Here is a 22,595-nt window from a genome sequence, read left to right as displayed (position 1 = left end):
ACCAGTGCATGGGAGATGCACTAAATGCTACAGAACAGGTGCATTTTGTTTGAGCAGTGGTTTTTTTTGTAAAAGGTGTTCAGAATAATACCCAGGGAAGATTCAGAATGTGCCAACAGAAGGCAGGCCCTCAGTGGAGGTATTAGGACACTTAAGACAAACTTTGTTTATACTGGTGTGTTCTTAAATGCTTTTCCTCTTGTCCAAACACAAAAGTCATGCACCTTTACATATAATCTTACTTCTAGCAGCAGGGAAGCAGTTCCTAAATTCTCTCTCTGACTGAAGCCTTGCATTTGTGCAAAACACTTGCTAAAGGGACCAATTTTAAGAGTTGAACATCCATGCTCTCAATAGCTGACCCACTTCAGAAGAGTCAAGTTTGTGCACCAGCACCACAAGGTGCCCACACAAATGTTGCTTTATCTTCTTGAAAGCACTGCCTCAGAAAACTGCAAAGGTGAAAACACTGCAGTGCATTTTGCAGAGGAGTAGCTAAGTAATTAGGTGTTAGAGAAAGTTGGGGAAAACAGATGCCAAACACAATGCTCAAGAGCACGTTTCTGCAAGAGAATTAGTAAAACGTGACATAGCCACCAGGGAGTCACCCACCTAGGAAGTGTAGGAACATGCAGATGCACACCAGCTTGATCCTCCCCACAAGGTATTCGGCGAGCCAGCCCACCAGCACTGGAGTCAGCGTGGAGCTGCCCACAAAGCACATATTGACAATGGCTGCCTGGTAGCTGCGATAGCCGAGCTTGACAGTGCAGAAGAGGATCATGTTGCACACGATGCCGAAGAACGTGAATCGCTCGCACAGCTCCACCAGCAGCACACAGACAGCCTCTTGGAGCTTCTTCTCAGGTTGAGGCAGTTTGCCAGCATGGCTGCTTCCCCCAGGTAGGGGTGCTTGCTCCTTGTCAGCCATGTGGTTCAAAAATCCCTTCTCCTGCATATCTCTTCTGTCTGCATCAGGCATGCTTGTCTCTTTTTTGGAGTATGACTGAGTAGATCAGCTTAAGTTACAGGTATACTTCTGTGCTCCTGCACTGTCATCAGCAAACTGGTAAGACTCTCGCTTTGAATTCCACACTTTGCTACTACAATTTCTTAGGGCACCTGTCACTTTTGAGATATTACATGTAGGATCAAAGAGTATTAAAAAAAAGCAAAACACCCAAACAAAAAAAAAAATCAAAGAACTATATGAACGTTTCAGCTTCTGAATTTAGCAACACTAGGAAGTTAAGTAGTTTATTTAATTAGTTCATTTGGGGGTGAACAAGATTTTTCCCCAGAATTATATTACCTATTAAATTATGCGAATCCAATACTGTATGCTAAACTCAATCTGTATGTTAAAGATAAAGGTTTAAACACAGATGAAAGCTAGCATTTTCAGCAGAATTCAAATAACAGATTGAGAAAATAATTTGGTTAAAATAATCCAATACTTTAATTAGACAACAAGTGAAAAACGGCAAGTAGATAAAGACAGGGATTTTTTTTTTAAGGTTAACATTATCCAATCATTGTGAAATTTCTTTCTATTTCTGGTTGAAATTCAGATAAAGGTAATTATAAAAATAAGTAATGCTACTAGGTTTAAGCTAGAAAAACAAATTTTAAAAGAAAGTAAGTTGAATTTATTATCAAAAGAAAAAAAGAGCAATCTAGAAGCAGCCTAACCCACAACTGTTCCTCTAGGCAGATTCTGCCCTGTAGCTACAATGCATCAGAAGGGGCAGGGGCACTGGCAGTGCTCTCTCAGATCAAACAAAAGCTATTACAACCTTGAAAGGGAATTAGGAAGAGCTAAACTCACAGCACTTTATAATGTTCCTGCTGCTTTATCCACAGCGAATTTGCTGATTTCCCAGGTCAGTTTCTCCATTTTGTGGAGCTCATTAAGATCACTAACACCTGTTCAAAATGCTTCCACCTGCAAATGGAAGCATCCCACATCTATCTCGTGCAGGTGTAAATGCATACACATGTTACAAGGAAGTGGAAAACCAGGTCAGCTTCTCTAAACAGAGCTCTCAGTGTTTCTGATGGCATTTTTTGAGACATAGGTTCTGCTGTTTGCTTCCACCTGTCCTTATAACTACTCAAATTTGGCCTCTTAAGATCTGTTTAGAATATGAAGGCTACTACATCACAAAGCAGAAGCACAATAGTATATAACCAGTAGGGATAAAGATTCCAAGATTACCCAAAAAAACCCCAAAACCAACCATGATTCAAACACAAAGCCTAGAAACTCTGAAGCTTAAATCTAAGCAGTAATAGGCTGTTTCCTAAAATTAAATGTATTTTTGAACCTATTAGAGGTCTAAAGCAAGAACTCAGACAGCAAAAACCTCTCAGTTTTCAGAGACATTCTAATGGGGATGAAAACAGCTGTGATTGGTAACATGACAAGAACTGTATCTGTCTTCTAATCCATGATAGCCAAAATGATCCTCCTTTGGACAAACCAACCAGAGAAATCAAGAGTATAACTCAGCTTAGTTTCTTCATCAAAGCCTAAAAAAGCCAATCTCAAAACAGGACAGAGAAAAGTATTTTAACTCTTCTGTTGCATAAAGCTACTTTTACCTAACTGTTCATAAAGAAAATGATTTCCCCTTTCTTTTAATTTTTTCCTTTTTTAAGCAAATGCAACCAATTTTTAACATCAGATAGAAAACATAAGGACAAATAAACTCTTGCTCCAATAGACACTTGAATGTAAAATAGTCTGTTTTCCTTTAGAGTGCCAAGTTTACCTGTTCTCATGGGTGCTAGCAGCTCACAGTGAATTATATGATGGGAACCAGCACAGAGAGCAGGGCTTAGTCCTCTTGTGGTTTCATTTACCCAAATTTGGGGTTACAAGCTGGGAAAAAGGAATAATTGACTGAGCCTTATAAATGCTGTAGAAAGCAGGAGGTGGGTGATTTTCATAATTACTTTTGAATTGCCTTTGCATGTGATTAATAAGGGTGTGGTGGTGACAGTCAAAGATCAATCAGTACATGAGTTAACATGCTCAATGCTAAGAGAATAAGCTACATAGGACAACAGGATCTATATTGATTTACTTTCTTAATCACTTCTGCAGCAATTACAGGTGGTCATTCTATTTACTTGACATGGTTTTTAGTGAATTCTGGTTGACTTGCATGGCATTCAATTGGCTTATTCTTACTTATTCTTACACAAGGTAATAGAACTGCATAAAGCCCATAAAAACCTCTATTATTTGCATTAACATATGTAGAGCTCTATGTATACCGAAGCTCCTAGAAACTGGACACACAAAATAACTGCTGTTTCAAAATCCAGCCCTTCTGGCAGTACTTCGGCCTTCCAGTAAGGACTTTGAATGTTTTTTAAACACATCCTCTTTAAAGATCTGAAAATGTGGCAGTCAGATCTTGGTGCATAAAAATACTTGTTCTCACATGATGGTGTCAGCCCACTAGAGGTCTGGCTGTTAAAGAGTTGCTATTTGGTGCCCTACCACCCAAGGCTAAAGGTTACTTCTTCTCATACTAGAACCTATACATGAGCATCAGGCAAGTGAATTAAGCTGGACAGGTTGGAACTGAAATTTTCTCCTAATTTTTTCTGACAAGGGATAGTTGTCAGTGTTTTTATTGTAGAGGTAGTTTATTGGAACTGAAGAGGCAGAACTTCAGTGTCCAGCACAACATTTCCTCTGGCTAAAGGGTAGTAGTGGTGTTAGAACTCAGTTTGTGCTCTAGAAAGGTCAGTCTCTCTAATGCTATAGTAAATTTAATTCAGCTTTACTCTTAGTCTTTTAAAGAGCATGTGAGACGTGTTACCCTTCATCATAGCAGTGGCTGTGGTTCCTGCTAAATATCTGGGGTGGAAACATAATTGACATGGACAAGGCTGACAGTGCAACACACGAATTTTGACACTTGTAAATAAAAAATTACGTGGGTCAACTCTTTCTAGGCAGCACTAGGATTCACATTAAACTGTATGGGCTGAGAACCTGGCACAACAATCACTGACTTGAGGACTGGAATTTAAAAGGCAGAAGAAATGCAGAGCAAAATTTTAATAGCTAAAAAATTTAATAAAAATTTAGCTTCTAGGATGAACTCTGTCTTTTTCTATTAGCTTTCTTACTCTTTTTTTTTTGTTCCCTTTTTTTTCATCTTTAGGTGTCACATTGGACAATGTGTTAATTCCTATGTCCTATATCCTATTTCACAGGTGAATAATGAAAATTCTGTTTAAAATGTTACCTCAGACAACGACTTTAGTGATTTCTGCACTGCCTGTCACTGTAGTCTCAGAGTACTCTGACCTGAACAGAACTGTGACAGAATATGGCTTCTTTAGGAGTTCCCAACATTTCAAACCCATATCTGATACTTGTGAGAAACTCCAGAAGAATAAATACATGTAAAACCCAAGTGCTTTGTGAAGCATGTAAAAGGTCGATTAAGAAAGTGAAATGTAGTCATCATGAGTTTGAGAAATCCAATTTATGAAATCTGTTATGTTAGCAAATCTACTAAAATAAAATTATGTTTTATAAAGATCTCTCAAATGTTTTAAAAGGACACTTCGAAGGCTGAAAAATAGCATCTATGAAATAACCAGTTCTTAAAATTACTGATTATATGAGAAATGCTCTGAGAAGTTCTGGAACCACGGTACCACATCAACTTTGAATAATTTTATTTTCCCTTCAGTAAGTATTTTTGCAGAAGTGTCAACACTTTAGCCAGATGTTAACTGGTAACGTTACGCAGTTCTGCCTTGCTGCAGAATGGATGCTATGTCTGTCTTGTTCCATGGCCACTTTTGTGTGTGAAAGTGCAAGACCAAGGTGAGACTTTAAATTTAGGGAAAAGCGTTATTTTAAGAAGTATATTTGTTTTTTCCTAATATAGTAATAATCAAAAATAATGTGGGAAAGCCATTTTCTTCATTCTGCTGAAATGCAGCATACCAAGAAAGAGAATTAAATCCTTCTCTCAAGAATGCCCCAGAGGTCCTGGTGAAGAGTGCAGGTAGGACCTCTCTGTTAGAAGCTTTATTTTCTCAGCTTGTCCTCCAAAAGCCTGTCTTCTCCCTGAATCCTACTTTTCCCCTGGTGTAGTTTTTTTCCCTTTCTCTTACTTAAGCAGGGAGTGTGGCAAAAGCACAGAACTGACACCAAGCAAGAATTCCATAGATTTTTCCATGGTACCTAAAGCAGTACAAGGATGTACAAGACATGAACATACTGGAGTGAGTCCAGTGAAGGGCCATGAAGATGCTGAGGGGACTGAAGCATCCCTCGTACGACCAGAGTCTGAGAGAGCTGGCACTGTTCAGCCTGGAGAAGAGAAGGCTCAGGGGGCCCTTATTAGACTATAAAAATACTTGAAGGGAGGGTTCAAAGAGGACAGAGACAGGCTCTCTTCAGTGTGCCCAGCGACAGGGCAAGAGGCAACGGGCACAGAATGAAAAAAAGGGAACACAATTTAGGAATAATTAAAAACTTGTGGGGTTTTCAAATGCTGAAAGAGGTCGCCCAGAGAGGATGGAGTGGAATCTTCATTCCCGAAGATATTAAAAGCCTGACTGGAGGCAGTGCTGAGCAACCTGCTGCAGGTGACTCTGCCCTGAGCAGGTGGGGTAGACAATTGCCAGACGTGCCTTCCAACCTCAACCATTCTGTGATGCTGAGCAGCAACACTGAATACTTTGGCAAAGTAGACTCTAAGGAAGATGATAGAAGAAAATTTTTCTTGCCCAGTTGCTGGGCATGACCTCTCTGAGTGAGAAATTTACTTTACACTCTATGAGTGCTAATTTATTTTGATAATTTTTTTTCCAGGGAGATGGTTTTAAAATTGCTGATCCTCAAACCTTTACTGTAAATGAGAATTGTTTTGGCATGATTACCCTGTTCCTTCAAACCACACATGTTTTATTTTGGGGATTTTGTTCAAACATATATAATTATCTATGCTAAGCAGTTTATCATATGTTCCAAGGCTTTTGTCTTTTTTGCACCTAGCTGACAGTTTTATAATTCAGGAGTAATTGAATTGCAATTATTTTTCATGATGCATGGTGTGGTTTTATATCATGTTGTTGGCAGATATTCTTTATGGTGTCGTTTGGTCTAATGGGAAAATTAGAAGTAGCTCTATCATATAGAAAGATGGCTTTTTTGTGTCATGTTATGGTTTGTAGATGGCACCCAGGATATTTTCTTTTGACATATAGATTTTTAGGTAGAGGCTGAAATGAGATTCTACAGCAGAGTTCACAGTTGAGACAATATTATCTGTACATCCAAGATGATTTCAACTATTCTCCCATAGTGACAGTTCATTTATATTCAAGTCCATTTAATAGACTATGGTTAGTATTCTAAAATACATATATAAGTACTATGTGGTTGCAGAGTTTCTGCTCTATATTCATCCCTGATCCAACATAACTGGTTTCAGAGAAGCCAGGAAAAGGCAAATATTCGTCAGAGCAGGGGATTGACAGCAGATCTCCCACCTCACTGAAGAGCTTTCCAGGCACTGGTGTGCCCAGACAGTCTTTTAATCTCTCCTGCTGGAGCTTTACAGTGTGTAAAGCTTTGTGAGCTGCATGGGAGCTGACTTTGTAACCTAGAGATTCGGGCTGCTCTCCCTATGGAATTTGGGAAGAGTCAAATTCAAGGCTCCATGTCAATGAATAGTTAATTATGTCTACAAAAGAGATAGTCTTCACCAGACAGGAGAGAGAAAGCTCAATCTGAGAAAAGTACAGTTTTGGCCCAAGAGTGGGAGAAAATGAGAGCTGCATGCTGGAGCCAGCAGAGCATCCTTTTCCAAAGGGAAAAGTATTACTTTAAAGTTTCTGGTTTCATCCACAAAATAATATCTGGAGTCTCACAAATCTGCATGGGATGTGTCAATGGTCATATGAACCCCAGATTGTCTGCCCATATAAAATTCTCATACACAGATGATCACATAAAGGTTGATGGCAGGACGTTTCAGGCAGTCATCTTGAAACATTTTTTATTGCTCTTATCTGCTCATACACATTTCTGCCTTGTAAACTGGTACAGTTTGTAACACAATTTTATTTATTGTAACACAATTTTATTTATTCATCTGCAAACTTGAACGTCCACAAGCTGAGAACTGTGTGAGTCACTACAGACCCTGTCTACAGTGCCTTGTGTGGCTTTTTTGAGGGAGAAACTGGCAGAATTTAAAATGCTTCTCTCCTAATGGCCGATATTTTCCTATCTAAAACTGATTTTAGTCGAGTTTTTGGTCTTCATGAAAGGTGTCAGCATGGTCAGCAGGTTAAGGGAGGTGATCCTTCCACTCAACACTGATGAGGAGACATCCAGAGCACCAGGTACAATGTCCTCTATTGTCAGCAATTTGCCTAAAATGAGTGAAACTGAAGTTACACTCCTAATCTGGGGATAAGTACAGTAGAACTGTTTCAAAATTAGCTTCAACTGAAATACACTGGATTAACTTTTTGAACTCCATTTACTGTTAAACCTGGCTGATTCTGACCAAAACAGATGACAGAGGGCTCACATAATTCTTTCTACTGCTGAAATGGGTGGGTGCTGGGATGTCTTCAGCCACAGAGGTTTATGAAGGCAGGGGAGGTTTTCCCATGCCTCAAATGCTGATAACAACACATCATGTAACTTTATAGCTGGCTGTACCTCTGGGCCTCAACTATTTGATGATGTGAATACACTTTTTCCTGACTGCATACGGCTCTTTAAAGACATCCCTGAGTTTTCCAAAGTACAGTTACTCCCACTTAGATTGCGGTCTGTGAGATCTGAATTTGTATTTGGAAATGCTGTTTTCAATTTCCACTTAAAAATCACACTTCAGCCATCAGTGGCTCTTGCATCTGCTATTCAGTGCTCACATAGAATATTTGTCATGCTCAATACAAGAGATGTCTGCAACATCTGCCCAGGCAGTTTTGAAAGTATGGAAGCAATTTAAGAGAAAAAACCCTAGAATAATTGTTATTAACTTTATTTATATTTGGTACAACTTTAAGATTAGGAGTTATTGTTTTTTAAACACTGAACTTTAAATTTCAGTTTAAGTGCTGGTGTGTGAATTTCAGGATAGAAATACAATTGCTTACATGGAATACTCTGAGTTTAAAAATAATCCTCCTCCATTTTGAGACATGCAATATAGTACATTTTGAAAAATTCATTTTTTTTAGAGAGGTGCACCTGAATGTGCGATTCCAAAACAATATAATCAGACCAAATAGCTTTATCAAAGATAGCAATTCAAAGCTTTTAGTGCAAATGCATCACAAATGCTTGCACTTAGAAATTCTCTTTCTAAGGTCGCGTTTACAGACTCTGCCACAATAAAAGAACAAAAATATCTTTGATGATTTAGCAGAGAAAAGGGTGGTACTGAAAAAGACATGAGAAAGAATGGGATGCAAGACACTATTGAAAAATAATTGATACTGTTGCAGGAAGAAAGCCTGAACTCAAAAAGAAAGACAGAAAGGGAATAATAGTGAAATAAATTTGGTATTAGGTGCTCACATTTTACAGTTAGATACGTACGTGTTTGTACATCAGTAGTTCTGTCACATTCATAATGCACATTGACCTAAACCCACATCTGAGTTTCTCAGCTTTCTCCCTATTGCTTTCTCCTTGACAGACGTTTTGAAGATCTTAGGTATGAGATCTCTTAGTGAGACGAACATCGAGTAATTATATTTGTGGCAGATGAGATGAAGGTGGAGGAATGCAAACCAGGTTTTGGCTATCACACTAGGATCTGACAGGAAAAGAAAAACACAAGGACACCCTAATTTCCTCACCCAGCTCCCCTGGCTGAGCTGGAATGGTGAAGGAGAAGCCCATGTGCCAAGTGATGCGCAAGGAGACCACCCGGGCTGCAGTGTTTAACAGTGATACAGCCATGTCACCAGAATGTTTGCCTTTCTCCACGTGTAACAGTGGGCATCAGTTTCAGAGGGAAGACCTCAAGCTGTGACAGAAAAAAGTTTGGCAAGTGTTTCAAGGGATGAGGGAGACACCTTTGGTTTCAGTGTCTTTTCATAAATTCAAGTTCCCGTTCCATGGAAGAGTTGCAATGAGTTTATGTCTCTCAGATTACCACAGCACACTACCTGAAAATAAACACTGCATTCAGATCAGTTCTTACATTTACTTATGGATGATAGAGCACACAAATTGGTCTGGCTCCTTCCAAGAGAAGAGAATCATGCTTCCTGCTACAAAAAATGGTAGGGAGATGTTTAATATGATTGCAACTAACTGTTAAAATCCAGGGAGCTGACAGAAGAAAAAAACAGCAGAGTTATATCGTCCCACTGCAGAGATGTCACATTTATAAGATAATCTCCAGCACAGTGCTCGTAGCTCATGTTTGTTCACATACTTCAGAGGAATGTTTTCTAATCATCCAGAGAAGTTTACAGTGCTCTGTTAACACCAGTGGAAATCAGGTCAGCAAGCAAGAGATCCATCATGAAACAGCTGTATAGCACCTGTGTGTACTGTGCAAGTGGCTGCTGCTTCCAGTTTGGTGAAGAAATCACAATAGGTATTTTTCACAGTGAAGGATTTTGGCAGTCACACAAGCACGCTTCCATGGAGTTGTAAAATCCTGATGGAGCTCTAAAATCCTGAGTAGATCTAAGCTTGAATTTGAAGTTTTAAAATTCTTTCTTACTCGTGGTCCGTAGTGTTTCACCTCTGGATTTTGCAGGTGGGATGGACAGCGTTTGCCTTTCTCTGCTAGGCAAAATGGAAAAATTCTACCAGAGTAGGTAGAATTTCAAGTCTTTGGCATTGAATAAGGGAAAGAATTAGGTTTCAAAATATGTGCATGAAAGTAACCATTAATATATTTGCTGTGATATGCAGTAATGTGTTTAAAATGCATCTTATCAGTGCACCAACTGTTTTTCAAGTTATTTGTGAATTTTCACTGTGAATGTGTATCCAGAGGCTCAACCTGATAGTCTTGAAGAGCGTCAGTTTTCACAGGATGTCTCTAACCAGTCACTTCTGAAAACATTGTCTGTTGCTAATTAAGTCTGGCACGTTTCTGTCAGATAGGCAAGGAATGTTATTTGCCACACTAGAGACGGGTCAGTTATGGCACAGAGAAACTCTGGCTCCCTTGCAAATTAATAGCGGGGCCAAATATAGAAATGAAGAATCCTAAAGAAGATCAGAGGTAAAACTAAGATCCTAAATAATGACTCTACTTACATAAGGATGAATCAAAGCCACTACAGAATTTTACACATAAATGTAATGAGAGGAAAAAAAAAGAAGCCTTTTCAAAATATTCAACAGTGTGACAATCAGACCATGGGCTTTACATGTGGGGCACAGCATGTAAAGCCTTTCTGTCACGATACTGAACATTATGCTGATATTTGTCTTGCTGGGAGAATAACCCACAGAACCCACAGAAATTTTCCAGGCAGATATTCTCTAAATTGCTCTGGCTTGCAAAGAGGCAATTAACTTAAGTGAATCTGATTTTTTGAAATCAGACATTAAAATAAGATTTACCCAGCTGTAGTCCTTATTGGAAACCCTTTGCAAGAACAGTTTTTCACTGCTTATTTGAAATCAGAAAACAAATACTATACTCCAAGTGCTGCAAGATATTTGGAAATTTTTAACCATGGCCCAAACTTCCGTTCTCAGGAGTGACTTCATGGTGACAATGTGACTTCTGATAGAAAACGAAATGGTCTTAATTCTGCAATAGCTGGATGCTAAGAAATCCTTCTGTGCTCAGTGATAATGCTGCTGATGCTACTGCCACAAACCTTGTATTTTTCCTGTCTTGGTGAAATGTTTTTGCCACACTCTTGTCATTGTTAATGATATTTAACACGGACTATAATGTGCTACCATTATCCCCGGCCACAGGAAAATGTAGTTTATACCTGAAGCTGCCCACAATCTTTCTGATTTAGGCTTTATCTACACTCAAGACCTCTCCCAGCATACCATTTTTGTTGCCTTTTTTTTTTCTTTTAGATGTAACTGTAACATCAATAAAAAGCTTCAGTGTGCATTACAGTACAAAATCACCCTGCTCCCCTTGCTATACAGGGACAAGTACATGACAGAATGGTGTTTTACAGGGCTGTAACAACAGCCAATGGGTTGTAGCACTTTAATTACAGCGGTATATTTAAAGTGGCACAATTTTGGAGCACAGACAAAGCCTTATTTACCACTCGAGGTATAACAACTGCATAAAAAATTATACTCCATAGATAAATCACCCTGTGACGGTGGCAAAACACTGCGTTTAGCATCTCTCTGTGCCTGTAGGAGTCTCAGCAAAGCTTCAGACACCTGCTAATGGAAAAATAGAGAGGCTGCTTATTTTTATTACCTTCAAAGTTTTTGTGATACTAAGCTTTGGATGTATCAGGAATTACTGATTTTATTCCCCCTGTGGAAATTCAAAATTTGCTGAAAAAGAAAGAAGTAACTCCCAGTGATTTCCTGATTTTCTTAACAAGCTGTTATACTGAGCTTTTGTATTCCCTAGCCCAAATATGTGCTGACCGTATCTCAGGAGACATTAATGAGGGGAAAAAAATTGAGCTGCATTGTCCCCACCCAATGTGCATTTTTTTGCCACAGAGAGACAGAGTACTTGTCCCTGAGTGTCAGGTAGGTCCCTCATGCAGTCAGGTTCCCAAAGTAAATACAAACTTCCCAATGGTGTGGTAGTGTCTATCATTTGGGAACAGCTGGTGTATGAAAAGATCTCTTAATTTTCCTTGTTTTTTCCTTCTTTTTCAAAAATTCAAAGGGGATTTTGGGGTTTCCTGGAGATTCATTTTTCTTTTATCTACCATCTGTCCCACCAGTTAGTTACTTAAACAGACAAAACTTAAGAAAATACTGCCCAAGCATGTTTTCGTTATTTTGAAAGCAGTTTAGACTATATTCTGTTTTTCACATCAGAAAAGTGAGCTGAAATCATGTGACACATTGGAAAGCACAGCTATACTTCCTCTTTTTTTAACTCCTTGTGTCTTCAAGCTATTCAGTACCTTTTTTAGTGCACAGCTTGCACTCAGAAAGAGAAATGAGGGGATCATTGCTGCTAGTTATGGAAGTTCAGCATGGCAGGACTCCAGAGCAAGCAAGTGCATGGCAGTGGCACCTATTCCTGCTGGCTGCCAACATTCCTGTACAACTCATACCAGCTTTACCAAATCAGCAGAAGGAATTTGTTTTGATTACTGATGCATTCAATATTGCTTCTTCCAGGTCATAATCATTCCATTGATGTCCCACTGAAAATTTCCACTCAGCAGGCGTTTGCCACGTGCCTGCTGTCCCCTTCCCCACCTGGCTGGGGATGGCTGGGCCACGGAGGAAAAGACCAACATGGAAGTTTTGAATCCCATGGAGCACCACCACCTCATTTCCAGTGTGCCCCACTGGTACAACAAGGGAGCTTCCTACTAATACAAGGTTTCAAGGTGAGATATGTCTTCAGGAAGTAAGGCTAATAAACAGAATTTAAGTGGTTTTAGAGCTTTGTTAAAGTTTTAGTTCACTTTCCATTTTTACTCAGCCGATTCTTTCTACTTCAGCAGATAGCAAGGATGTAGTGCAACTCTAGCCTTGAGACAGAAAGGTACTGACTAGAAGGTGAAAAGCTATCAGCCTCAGCAAGCCTGCAGACATTATGGTTCACTGCCTAAATTGCATTCATACAGCTCTCATCATAAGAAATATGCTGGGTAAGTTCAGGGGCAGGTTAACCTGCCATTGATGTATAAACTTTCTAATTAGTTATTGCTGGTTTTGTTTTGCATGTAACAGTTACTAGAAAAGAGTTTGATTGTATTTTTAAAGAAGTTCTGAAGTAAGCTAGATATCAGTGAAAGCTGTCAAATTTATGCTTTATTTTTTTTTATTATTATTATTTTTCTCCTTTTAACAGAATAAGAAGAAATTAAGTTCTGCAATAAATCGTCATTTGGTGTTTTTAAATGCTGGTCAGGACAAGCCTCCTCCAGCAGTTTAAATTCCTGTAGTGCATTCAGCTTTCTGCCTGTTGGCCACGGTTGGCCAAGGGTTATTTACTGAGTGCCAATTGTGACAGGACATTTTGTAGTGCTGAAGAACCAAAGGGCACAGCACAACTTGCTTTGAGAAAAATGCCTCATCTTAATCGGGGAGTTTGTGAAGGAAAAAAAATCCAGCCACCAAAAAACAACTGGTATTGAGCACCTTCTGCCTGATAAAGACTGGAAAATATTTTAAACCTCATTAGAAAAGTAAAATTTGCCTATTTCTCATGTTTCATACACTGTGCAGGAAAGGAACACATATGCTGTCACATTCATATTTTACGGGCTCTTTTTTTCCCCCAAACCTTCGTACCTCAGATTTGAACTTTAAACTTGTGACAGTGTTATGTTCATTAGAATAAAAATCACTTGCTATTTCCATTGCAAAGCTCCCCCCCAGAGGTTATCTTAGCTGTTTTATAAATCATATCAGGAGGAAAGCTGGCATAAAGGTTGACAGCTCACTCTAGATAATCACTTCCTCTTCTCTTAAGTGACTTTAAGCAGAAAGGAGCATGTAGCTTGCCAGTTCAGTTTTTAGTGGTCAAGCATCCACATCTAACCACCACCAACACACTGACTAAATTACATTGTAAGTATTTTACTGAAATGCAGGAAAATCATAATCCTGCTCAGGAGAAAGAATCTCAAACCTTCATCAGCTATCAAGGTGTATTTTCTCTGTCCTTCCAGGGCAGAGCTCATTACACAGAACGACATGAACGCCAAAGCCCTTTGACACAGGGTCCTTGAAGGGAACCTGACCTTCAGATTACTGTTGATTTATCAGCTTCCTCAAGAGCTGGACTGATTAGACTAATGGTTTATAGGGGATATGATTTCAACATTGAAGTCCTGTATCATGGAGGCAGACAAATGAAACAAGTTAGATCGTGTAATAAACAGAATCTACAACTCAGGGCAACAACCCATTAAGTAGAAACTTAAAGGGAATAAACACACACCGAAAGAATCCTGGGTTTAGGAGGAAAGGTCAGCTTATGTATTATAATTTTTCTACATAAACCAATAAAACTAAATCCTAATCCTCTCTCAGAGAGACTGAAGCAGTCTGGAAATGGTGCCAAATCTTCCCAGGCTGAGTCAGAAGAGAAGAAAATCAAGAAAACTACCCCTTTAACACATCGCTTCCCCATGACCTGGTTACAGGCATTTTGCAATCAATAGGGACCTTCCACTGTTTCCACTGGACTTTGGAAGCAGTGTGCTTGGAAGAGAAAGAGTTAACTCTAAAAGGTAAAGTGGGGGAGGGGGCACAGGAAGCAGATGGAAAGCCTTTCTTGGAAGTTGGTTGTGATAGAAGCAAATATTAAGGAAGGAAAGAACTGAGAATATTAGCCTGAAACATAAGTTATGATTCAACTGCTAATCACTCCATCTATCCCTGAAACTGTTGTCTCTTAGTTAAATAAGGATAATAAGACTGTCCTTTCTAAAACGGATAATCCTGAAAGTGTGTATCAGTAACAAAGATATAGGGAGCTTATTTTCTCACTGTCTCATAACACAGAATCAGAAGACAAATTCAGCTCAATGCCATTAGGAAGAATAAAGTCCAAGCCTGAGAAAACAATACTTTTTTACTCAGCTTATAATTGGACTTTGACATTAATTTCTCTTGGAAGCCAAGAACTTGACAAGGTACAAAAAGAGACTGGATATTTATGCAGACAATGAAAATTATCTATAGAATTATTAATTTTGAGGAACAAATGTTAGGAAAGCTATTAAATTTTATGCTTCAGATATTTGGCAACTATTTTAAACTGAGCAGCTTAAGCTGACAAAGAGTAGTTAATTTGGTTGCCCCCAACTAAATAGTTAACTGTAGTGTTGTGGAAATAAAGGAACTTCTGAAAGTAGAACAAAATCTGAATCTTTGGCAATAACTTGCATGAAATACTTCCAGTTAAGAGATGTTACACAAAGCACTACACATTGCAGTTGCTACTGCTTCTCAGTCTTCCCGTACTTTTATTAGGCTGATCTCAGCTTGTACAACACCCCCAGGAACCAGATGAACCTTATATCTAGTACACCCTGGTAGCTTCAGAACTTGGCAGCCTCTTTACAATGATGAAAGTTATTATTAAGTTTACACAAACAAATCTTAAAAAGGCAAAGGAGTACATGAGACACCACCCAGCAAAGTGGGTCAGAGTTGAAGGTGTGTTTGTGGGTAGGTGGGAGGACACTGAACTTCTTTCATTACCAGATTCTTGCTACATGGTACTGGGTCTTCATTCTTCAGACCTATCAGCATCCCTCAGGTCCACATGAAGGAGATGTTGTAAAATGCAGATATTCCTAGTCTGGTGCAAAACCACTGAGTAATGATTACCTGATTTTCTGACATGGGAATTGTCCTCAGCCATAGCAGAGCCGGATGTGCACTGGCTGTTAAGCAGATATCGTGCCTTGCTCTCACCTGTCACTGGGTTCAATGCCCAGAAACAGAATTGGGAGGCAGCTAGAAAGTCAATATTGTGTTTGCTCTAAAGGAAGCAAAGACGTGTGGAAACTCAGAACCAAAACCTCTGCATTGTGTATTCCACCTGTCTTCATGCTTACCGGATGCAAATATTTGGGAATGGAACATGGGAACTGTTAAAAAAGAGGCAATGGTTGAGGGAAGAAGGACCATGTTTGATTTCTAGTGAAACTACCTTTAGGAGAAAAGTAGTTAGAACTAGCTTAATTTTTCATGTAGCCATTAACTTCTTTAATGAGAATGGAACAAAGATGCAGCTATTCCAGAGCCTGGGTGAGCGTTGCTATTGCATTTAAAACCAAAGTGTGCTTTTAATTTTGCAGCTTGTGATGAAAGAAAGTTGTTGCATCAGTGAGAGTTCCTGGCAATACTCAGCTTCCCAGAGAAGAGCTTGTCTTGGGTAATCTCACAGAAAAAGGAACAGTGGCTGCGTTCCAAGGTAAGTGACAAGCTTAGGGCACAAAATAAGAATCAACTGGGTCCATTGTCCCCAGGAGCACAAGGGACATAAAGCATCTTTCAAGAAGCCAGAATACTCTTCTCCCACTGGGAAACAAATTTTGCCCTGTTTTGCTGCTTATTTTAGCTTTGGTCAGAGATGTGAGAAGGCATGGGGTGGTGCTCACTCCTCCTGTGCACCCTCCTGGCAGTTTCTAATGGCAGAGTTTCATTTCACCACGTGGGACAGAGAGACCATTCATGGGTGCTGGTAATTGCTTGGGGCAAGAAACGCCCGGGAAGCAGCCAATTGTGTGTGCATATGTCCATTTCAACAAGAATTAAACATTAGTGCATCAAGAAGGCCGTTCCCATTTTGCCTTTGATTTGGACTCTGGAGATATTCTTATAACGATGTAATTTCTGCAGAATACTTTCTGAAAGTATCAACATGTGCTGTGGGATGAAGATATTGCCTTGTTTACTCCAGACTCACCTTAACCTGGCCCCAATTTTACGCAGTCTTTTTGCATTTTGCTGTTGGAGATGCTAAGCCATTAGTGTGACTACCCTGTTGTACGAACCTGAAATTATTAAATTAAATGTTTATGAATTTGGCTGTATTTCCTTGCTTCTTGAATGTGGACAGTTCAATACAATTTCTAACCTGCACATGCTTGCAGCCTGGGGGCTGTGAGTCATGTTTGCTTTAAAAGAGGCAGCACTCACAGACTGTCACTCACCTGGGTTATTAGAAACAGAGCACTTTAAGAATTACTCTGCCACCTCCTCGCCTCTAAATATAGCTGGTGTGCGTGGGTCTTAAGCGATTTAGCTAGTCTGAGAAAAGGCCTCATTCCAAATAATCAATTAAAAATCCATCATTTTAAGAACTATGTGGGCCTCAGGCCAAATGCATCTTGGATGTAATACCTTTGACTGTTTAATGCTGATATTAATTATTTGTATTACAGCTGCAGATCCTAACTCAGAATGAAATTTCTCTGCACTGCCCAGCAGCAAGTCCTGTTCCAAAGAGTGCACTACTTAAGTAGGCATGATGGACAAAGAGCAGCAGCAGAAAATCATCATTATTCCCTGCTTCACGGATGGGAAACTGAAAGACAGATTCAATGACCGTCCAAGGGTCACACAGGAAAAGGAGTAATTCATAAATCCCAGTACAAGGTCTTAAACCATGAGATTTCCTCTCATTCTTTAATTAATAATAAAACACCACAGATGTCTAAGAATCTAATATCTGCAAAACTGCTCCAAGGTCTATAGGCATGATACAATTAATTTCCATTAAGAGCAATGTGATGTGAGGGCACTCTGTACTGACCAGAAAAGTAGGCCTTGCAGACTTTGCAGGTTTTTAATACTGTTTTAATAGACAATATAAAAATCAGGGATAGTCTAATTAAAATAAAAATATGGGGAAACAGTTGCCAAACCTCTGACCCAAGCTGAAACCAAAGGAACTGATTCAGGAAGTAAACAAATGCATAAAAAAAAATCAGGTCTAGAAAAGGCAAAGTCTGTAAGTGAAAATATTTATAATAGATTTTCCCTTTTTGAATGAGGGTTATGTTTCCCAGTGTTATGTGTGTTGTTGTTTGACCTTTAGGGCTATACTCAGCCACATTTTTTAACTCCCTCCTCCCCTACTAGCACAAAGGATTACCAAGAGAAATTCTCAGAGATTCGCCTGCCTGAAGGATTTGGATTTCAGGAAAAACATCGAGTATCAAAGAACTTGCAACATGATCACAAGCATCAGCAAAGCTGAGTTGCATAAGACAACACCTGCAGGTTACAAGGAAGAAGTTAAGCGCTGTGGGAAAAGTTCACCTTGCTCAGGCCCCGTAAGACCAACACAGGGAGCTTCCATAAATACCTCAAGTCCTTCTATCCAAATCCCTCCACAATTTCTTTTAAGTATTCACAGAAATGTAACAGGAATCATCACTAGGATGTGCAATACATTATCAGGCCTCAGAGGTACAACTTTTGAATCTTCCCGTCACCATCTCTTATTGTTTGTTAAACAAGTAGAAAAAATAAAATTTAAAAATGATTCCTGCTCCAATAAGCCTGAACGTTGCAGTGAGTTACGGTCACGTCTAAATTTTTGTGCAATATACACATTACTGACATTAATGCAATTGCACAGTTAAGCATATATATCCATTTTTAGGTGTTGTGACAGGTCTGACTTTTATTTTATGCGTTTGAAGCATGTAGCTAAACTGGAACCTGTATTGCTCCGGTTAAAACATCAAGCAACAGTACTCATACTAATTTTAATAAAGCATGCTACACTTAGAGCATTGACACCACCAAAAAAGTAGAGAAATTAAAATTGTTTACAACCTGCCTTAAACCTCCAACATTCCCAATATGTAAATCAAACTGACAAAACATTAAGAAAACCTCTGGCTAGTACATTTTAACCCCCATTCTGAAGAAATGTAGAAATTCTGGTTTAACCATTCATTCTGTAGAAAGACATTACAATACAACACAACACAATACAATACAATACAATTTTCCTTTCTTCCAGTGCTACACAAAGAACTTTGATACCCTAAGCAATTTGCACAGGGAGTCACCCACTATTCTTCATTAAAACTGTTGCATGAAAGTACAGAAGTGAAAAATTAAGTTCACTGCTTTATCAGAGGTGCCAAATTTACTGGCTGGCATGGACTAACTAGGTGGAAACTTTGGCCCATCAGTGTTTATTCTGATAAGTTATCTCCAGTTGTTGTAAAGTTCTCAGAAAATAGATGCCATTGCTGTTGCTTTCTGTACTTGTGAGAGGTGAGCTGCAGATAGGCCCTACTCATTAAACATCCACTCAGAATCTTCTTTATCAACAGGAAAATTCAGCTTTAAAGGAGGTGCCACTACTTGTGACTGGGGTTACTTTTCAGAAGCATGAAAATGAGTGAAATCCTTGTGTGCCACTTAAGCTGAGTGTAAGCCATATCCCAAAAATTAGGAAAAAAAATCTGTTGGTCTCGATAGGACTTGGATTGGGTCTATTGCAGTGGAAGAAACAAATCAACTACATTTATTTCTGCAAGAAGAGTAGTCAAAAAACTTGAATTCAAGTCAGTATAGCTCATTAAGAAATAGCTATACTTTAGGTGTTTCTGAACATATTGTAGAAGATGATGCAACTTTGTAGGTGGCTTGTTTATTGAATAAAATTTAGTGAAGGAAGGAAACTTGCACTGCTCCTCACGGAATTAATGGAATGTCCACAGAGTTTAACAGCACCTTTTGTGGAAGGCCAGTAGCAGAAAGACTGCATTCAGGCAAATCAGGCCACTCTAATGTGCCCTTGACCTCCCTTATGTAGCATTGTATATCAATTTATCTGCCTTGTCAAGGGAAGAGTAGAGGGAATACTGAGTGACAAGAATGAGTGATAAGAGTGGTTTCAAAAGTAGAGGGGGCATAATTTCAGAGAGGCTTTTCAGAGGCTAAAAATGAGATGGTGCACCTGAAATTTCAGAATTGAATGACTGAAGCAACTTCATGAAAGTTTTAAAGAAAATGAGAATGAAATGTATTGGTGAACATATATAAAATCTAAGAATGTGGGCTAGAATTTGCCCTTGGCTTAGAAGGTTATGCAGGGCAGCTAAAGAGGTTTCCTTATGCTCCTGAGCAGCTCTTTGCTTTGGCTGCTCTGAACTGGGAAGGCAATGAAGCGTCTGAGTGTATCACGCAGTGCCATGTTAACAGCTGGAAAAAAATGATAAAAGGATGGACAAATCCTACACGTCCAAACCAAGGTTAATGACTTAACTCTGTGAAAAGTTAACTAAGTACATTATGAAGTTAAGGGGCAAATCCTGCAGTCTTGCCCAGGAGGAGCAGTCAGCTCCACTCAAGGAAAAGACAGAACTTGACTTCCATCCTCCATCTGAAGTTTCCTCTTCAAAAGGCTTCTCTCACCTCTTCTTCTAGATCATTCAGGTCATTGTTGAGGTAGGAGTCCAGATCACAATCTGCATACTCTGGGAGAGTTTTGCCAGGGCAGTATGACATGGACTGGGAGGAGGTGGCATGTCAGGGATCTTTGCTTTGATCTTTTCTTAGGGTACAGTCAAGCACATTTCTTCAACTTGCTTCAACCTGTAATCCCATGAAAATCCTTTACTCCGCTTCACAAGGAAGTAATTTTTCTTGTACAAAGACAGTTAATGCTACCATTGGAGGCCAACATTGCCTTTTGCAAATAGGCACTTGTGTGGAAATTAGGATAGGGTGAAAAGCATCAAGAGATCAGTTCCAAATGGTCTTGGTGCAGCTGCCAGGGTGGGAAGCCAACCTTCCACAAAAAGGAGAAAAATCCTGCTGTTCTTAAAGTGGGAAGATGCTCACTTTTCTTTTAGGAACCCTTTCTCATTCTCTCTTGCTGCACAGCTCCTACACTCATTCTATACATATGTATATATTGATGATTCACTAGAGCTACTGTCAAAGACACATTTTCCCCTCAGCTTCAGTACACCCAAATATGTAGTAAAATGCCTTCTCCAGTAGGAAAGTGGCTCATTCCTTCTGGAAGAAGGCAAGGTTACTGCTTTGCCATCCCTCCCACGTAAGGAGGCACAGACATGACTTTTCACGGCTCAGAAAAGCATTGTTTTGCTCCATGAGGAAGTGACCTGCCCCAGATCTGTAACACCTCACATTGCGATGACTTCTCGCCCACTCTTGAATTCAGCACTCCTTGTCATAGTGCTGGGAATAGAAAAGAGGTGAATTCAAGGTCTTTCCCTTCTGCATGGTAGAAAGAGGCTCTGTTCCTCCTGCTTGCTTTCACCCCAGGCAAGGCCTGTGGATGCCTTCCCTGCAGAAGGGCACAAGGAAGTATTTCAGAGCTCCTGTGTGCCATGCAGACAGGTAAGAAAAACCTGGCCTAAATGTGAAAAGACAGATTATAGTGAAGAAAAAACAACAACCCCACAAAAACTTGCACAGCTCCCAGAATTATGTTATTGAGGACGCTATTTGTCATCTGCTGTATAATAGAGCATACATTTTGAAACAGGCTGGCAATTCCATTTCATTCACTCTTCTCTTTCCTATTCCACAAGTGTCATTGAAGGTAAGCAGCAAAGTCACCCTCTTCATGAATTTCTCAAACTGAAATGCTCTCCTGAGGATTGTTATCCTGCTGCTATGTGATCTAGTCTGGAAGGCTGCATGTACCAAATTAGAGACAACTCTATGAATCAAAGCTGAGAGACTCGGTACTGAGATATATAATGAGCACAAGAGCACATGAGGCCCAGTCCTGCTCCCACAGAAATGAGCAGCAAGGGTCTGATTCTGATTCTGCTGATCCAGCTATAAATCAAGAGCAACTTCAATGAAGCTCACATGAGTAAAAAGTGAACAAGCAGTCTTTCAGCTGCTAAATTCCCAACATATCACGCACTGTATTTTGTACAAAACATTGTCCCAGCTTGACTTTGCCTGCATGGCCATCCTGGGACAAAATGGTGAGGATATATTCAAAGTGTGTCTTAAGAGAAAAGCAGTTATGATACAGCAGAGGAGTGGGTAAGCAGAGCCCATTGAGCCCCCACCAACTGCCCAGCTGAATTAAAAAGAAACAGGGAGACTCTGAGAGTTGAAACTAAGCAAGCGTACTTCTCTTCCCCTGCTGTACTGGCAGATCCTCTTAAGTCCTGAGCTGGAGCCAGGATTTGATGTCCAGATACCTATTAAGAGATTCCATAAAATGTTATGTGTTTATGAGCACTCTTTATTCAAGCAAAATTGACAGTGCTGCTGAAAATCCCTTTGTATTTTGAGACTTAAAACAACTGAGATCATCAAGCTAAGCCACAATATGTTATATCAGCCAAAAGATTTTCACCAGGACTAGTTAGAATTGCAATGGCAAGGAAATTAGTTTCAGCAGAGCGTAACAGAGAAAGACTGATTATAGTGGCTTGGAGGGGAAAAAGATATAAATGGTATTTTTGTTAAGGCATGGTATTCATCAGAATGGCAAGGCTGAATCTTTGAGAAAGAAAATTGCCCATATTTACCAGAGGAATGTATGATTTTGTGATGTTCTTTGTAAACAGGATTGCACCAAAGCAGATCATCTCTACTGGAGAGAATAATTACATCTTATCACCTTTTTATCTTTTTAATGAGAATTGCCTGGCAAAGAACTGTACACTGGGTCACAACACTGCCCAAGAGGATTTGTGTTTGAGTAGTGACTGTGTATGTATTTGTAGCCTATTATTACTGGGCATTATATGGACCACTAAATGAAAAATGGTCCCTGTCCCAATTAACTTCTAAACCAATTACACAACTCCTTTTTTCTACAAGCTAAAAGATGGAGTAAGAGGCAGACTTTTGTCTTGCTCCTGTGGCTTGTTTGTTTTTATTTCCCATCCCAGGCCTTTAGGGAGTGTGTTTCTGCTAAGTATTTCTGCAGCTGTTCAAAAGCAAT

The 22,595-nt window shown here is 39.5% G+C and overlaps 1 protein-coding gene and 1 long non-coding RNA gene across 2 annotated transcripts in view; one reads left to right on the top strand and one right to left on the bottom strand.

Moving 5' to 3' along the window:
* SLC15A5 (solute carrier family 15 member 5) overlaps positions 1-1,392 on the bottom strand; it is a 30,652-nt gene extending 29,260 nt beyond the window's left edge. Inside the window, exon 1 of the mRNA XM_032107573.1 lies at positions 613-1,392. Within this exon, the coding sequence (XP_031963464.1) occupies positions 613-982 (370 nt within the window). The 5' untranslated portion in view covers positions 983-1,392. The remainder of the gene's footprint in view (positions 1-612) is intronic.
* Positions 819-21,123, top strand: LOC116443403. The gene is made up of 5 exons (XR_004239864.1): positions 819-903; positions 12,332-12,546; positions 12,664-12,810; positions 15,979-16,094; positions 17,068-21,123. It is a non-coding gene; the product is annotated as an uncharacterized LOC116443403 (long non-coding RNA).
* The last annotated feature ends 1,472 nt before the right edge of the window (positions 21,124-22,595 follow it).

This window comes from Corvus moneduloides, chromosome 4 (assembly GCF_009650955.1).
Source record: "Corvus moneduloides isolate bCorMon1 chromosome 4, bCorMon1.pri, whole genome shotgun sequence".
Lineage (NCBI taxonomy): Eukaryota > Metazoa > Chordata > Aves > Passeriformes > Corvidae > Corvus > Corvus moneduloides.
Note: the sequence above shows the minus strand (reverse complement) of the source record. Positions and strands in the feature narration are given on the sequence as shown.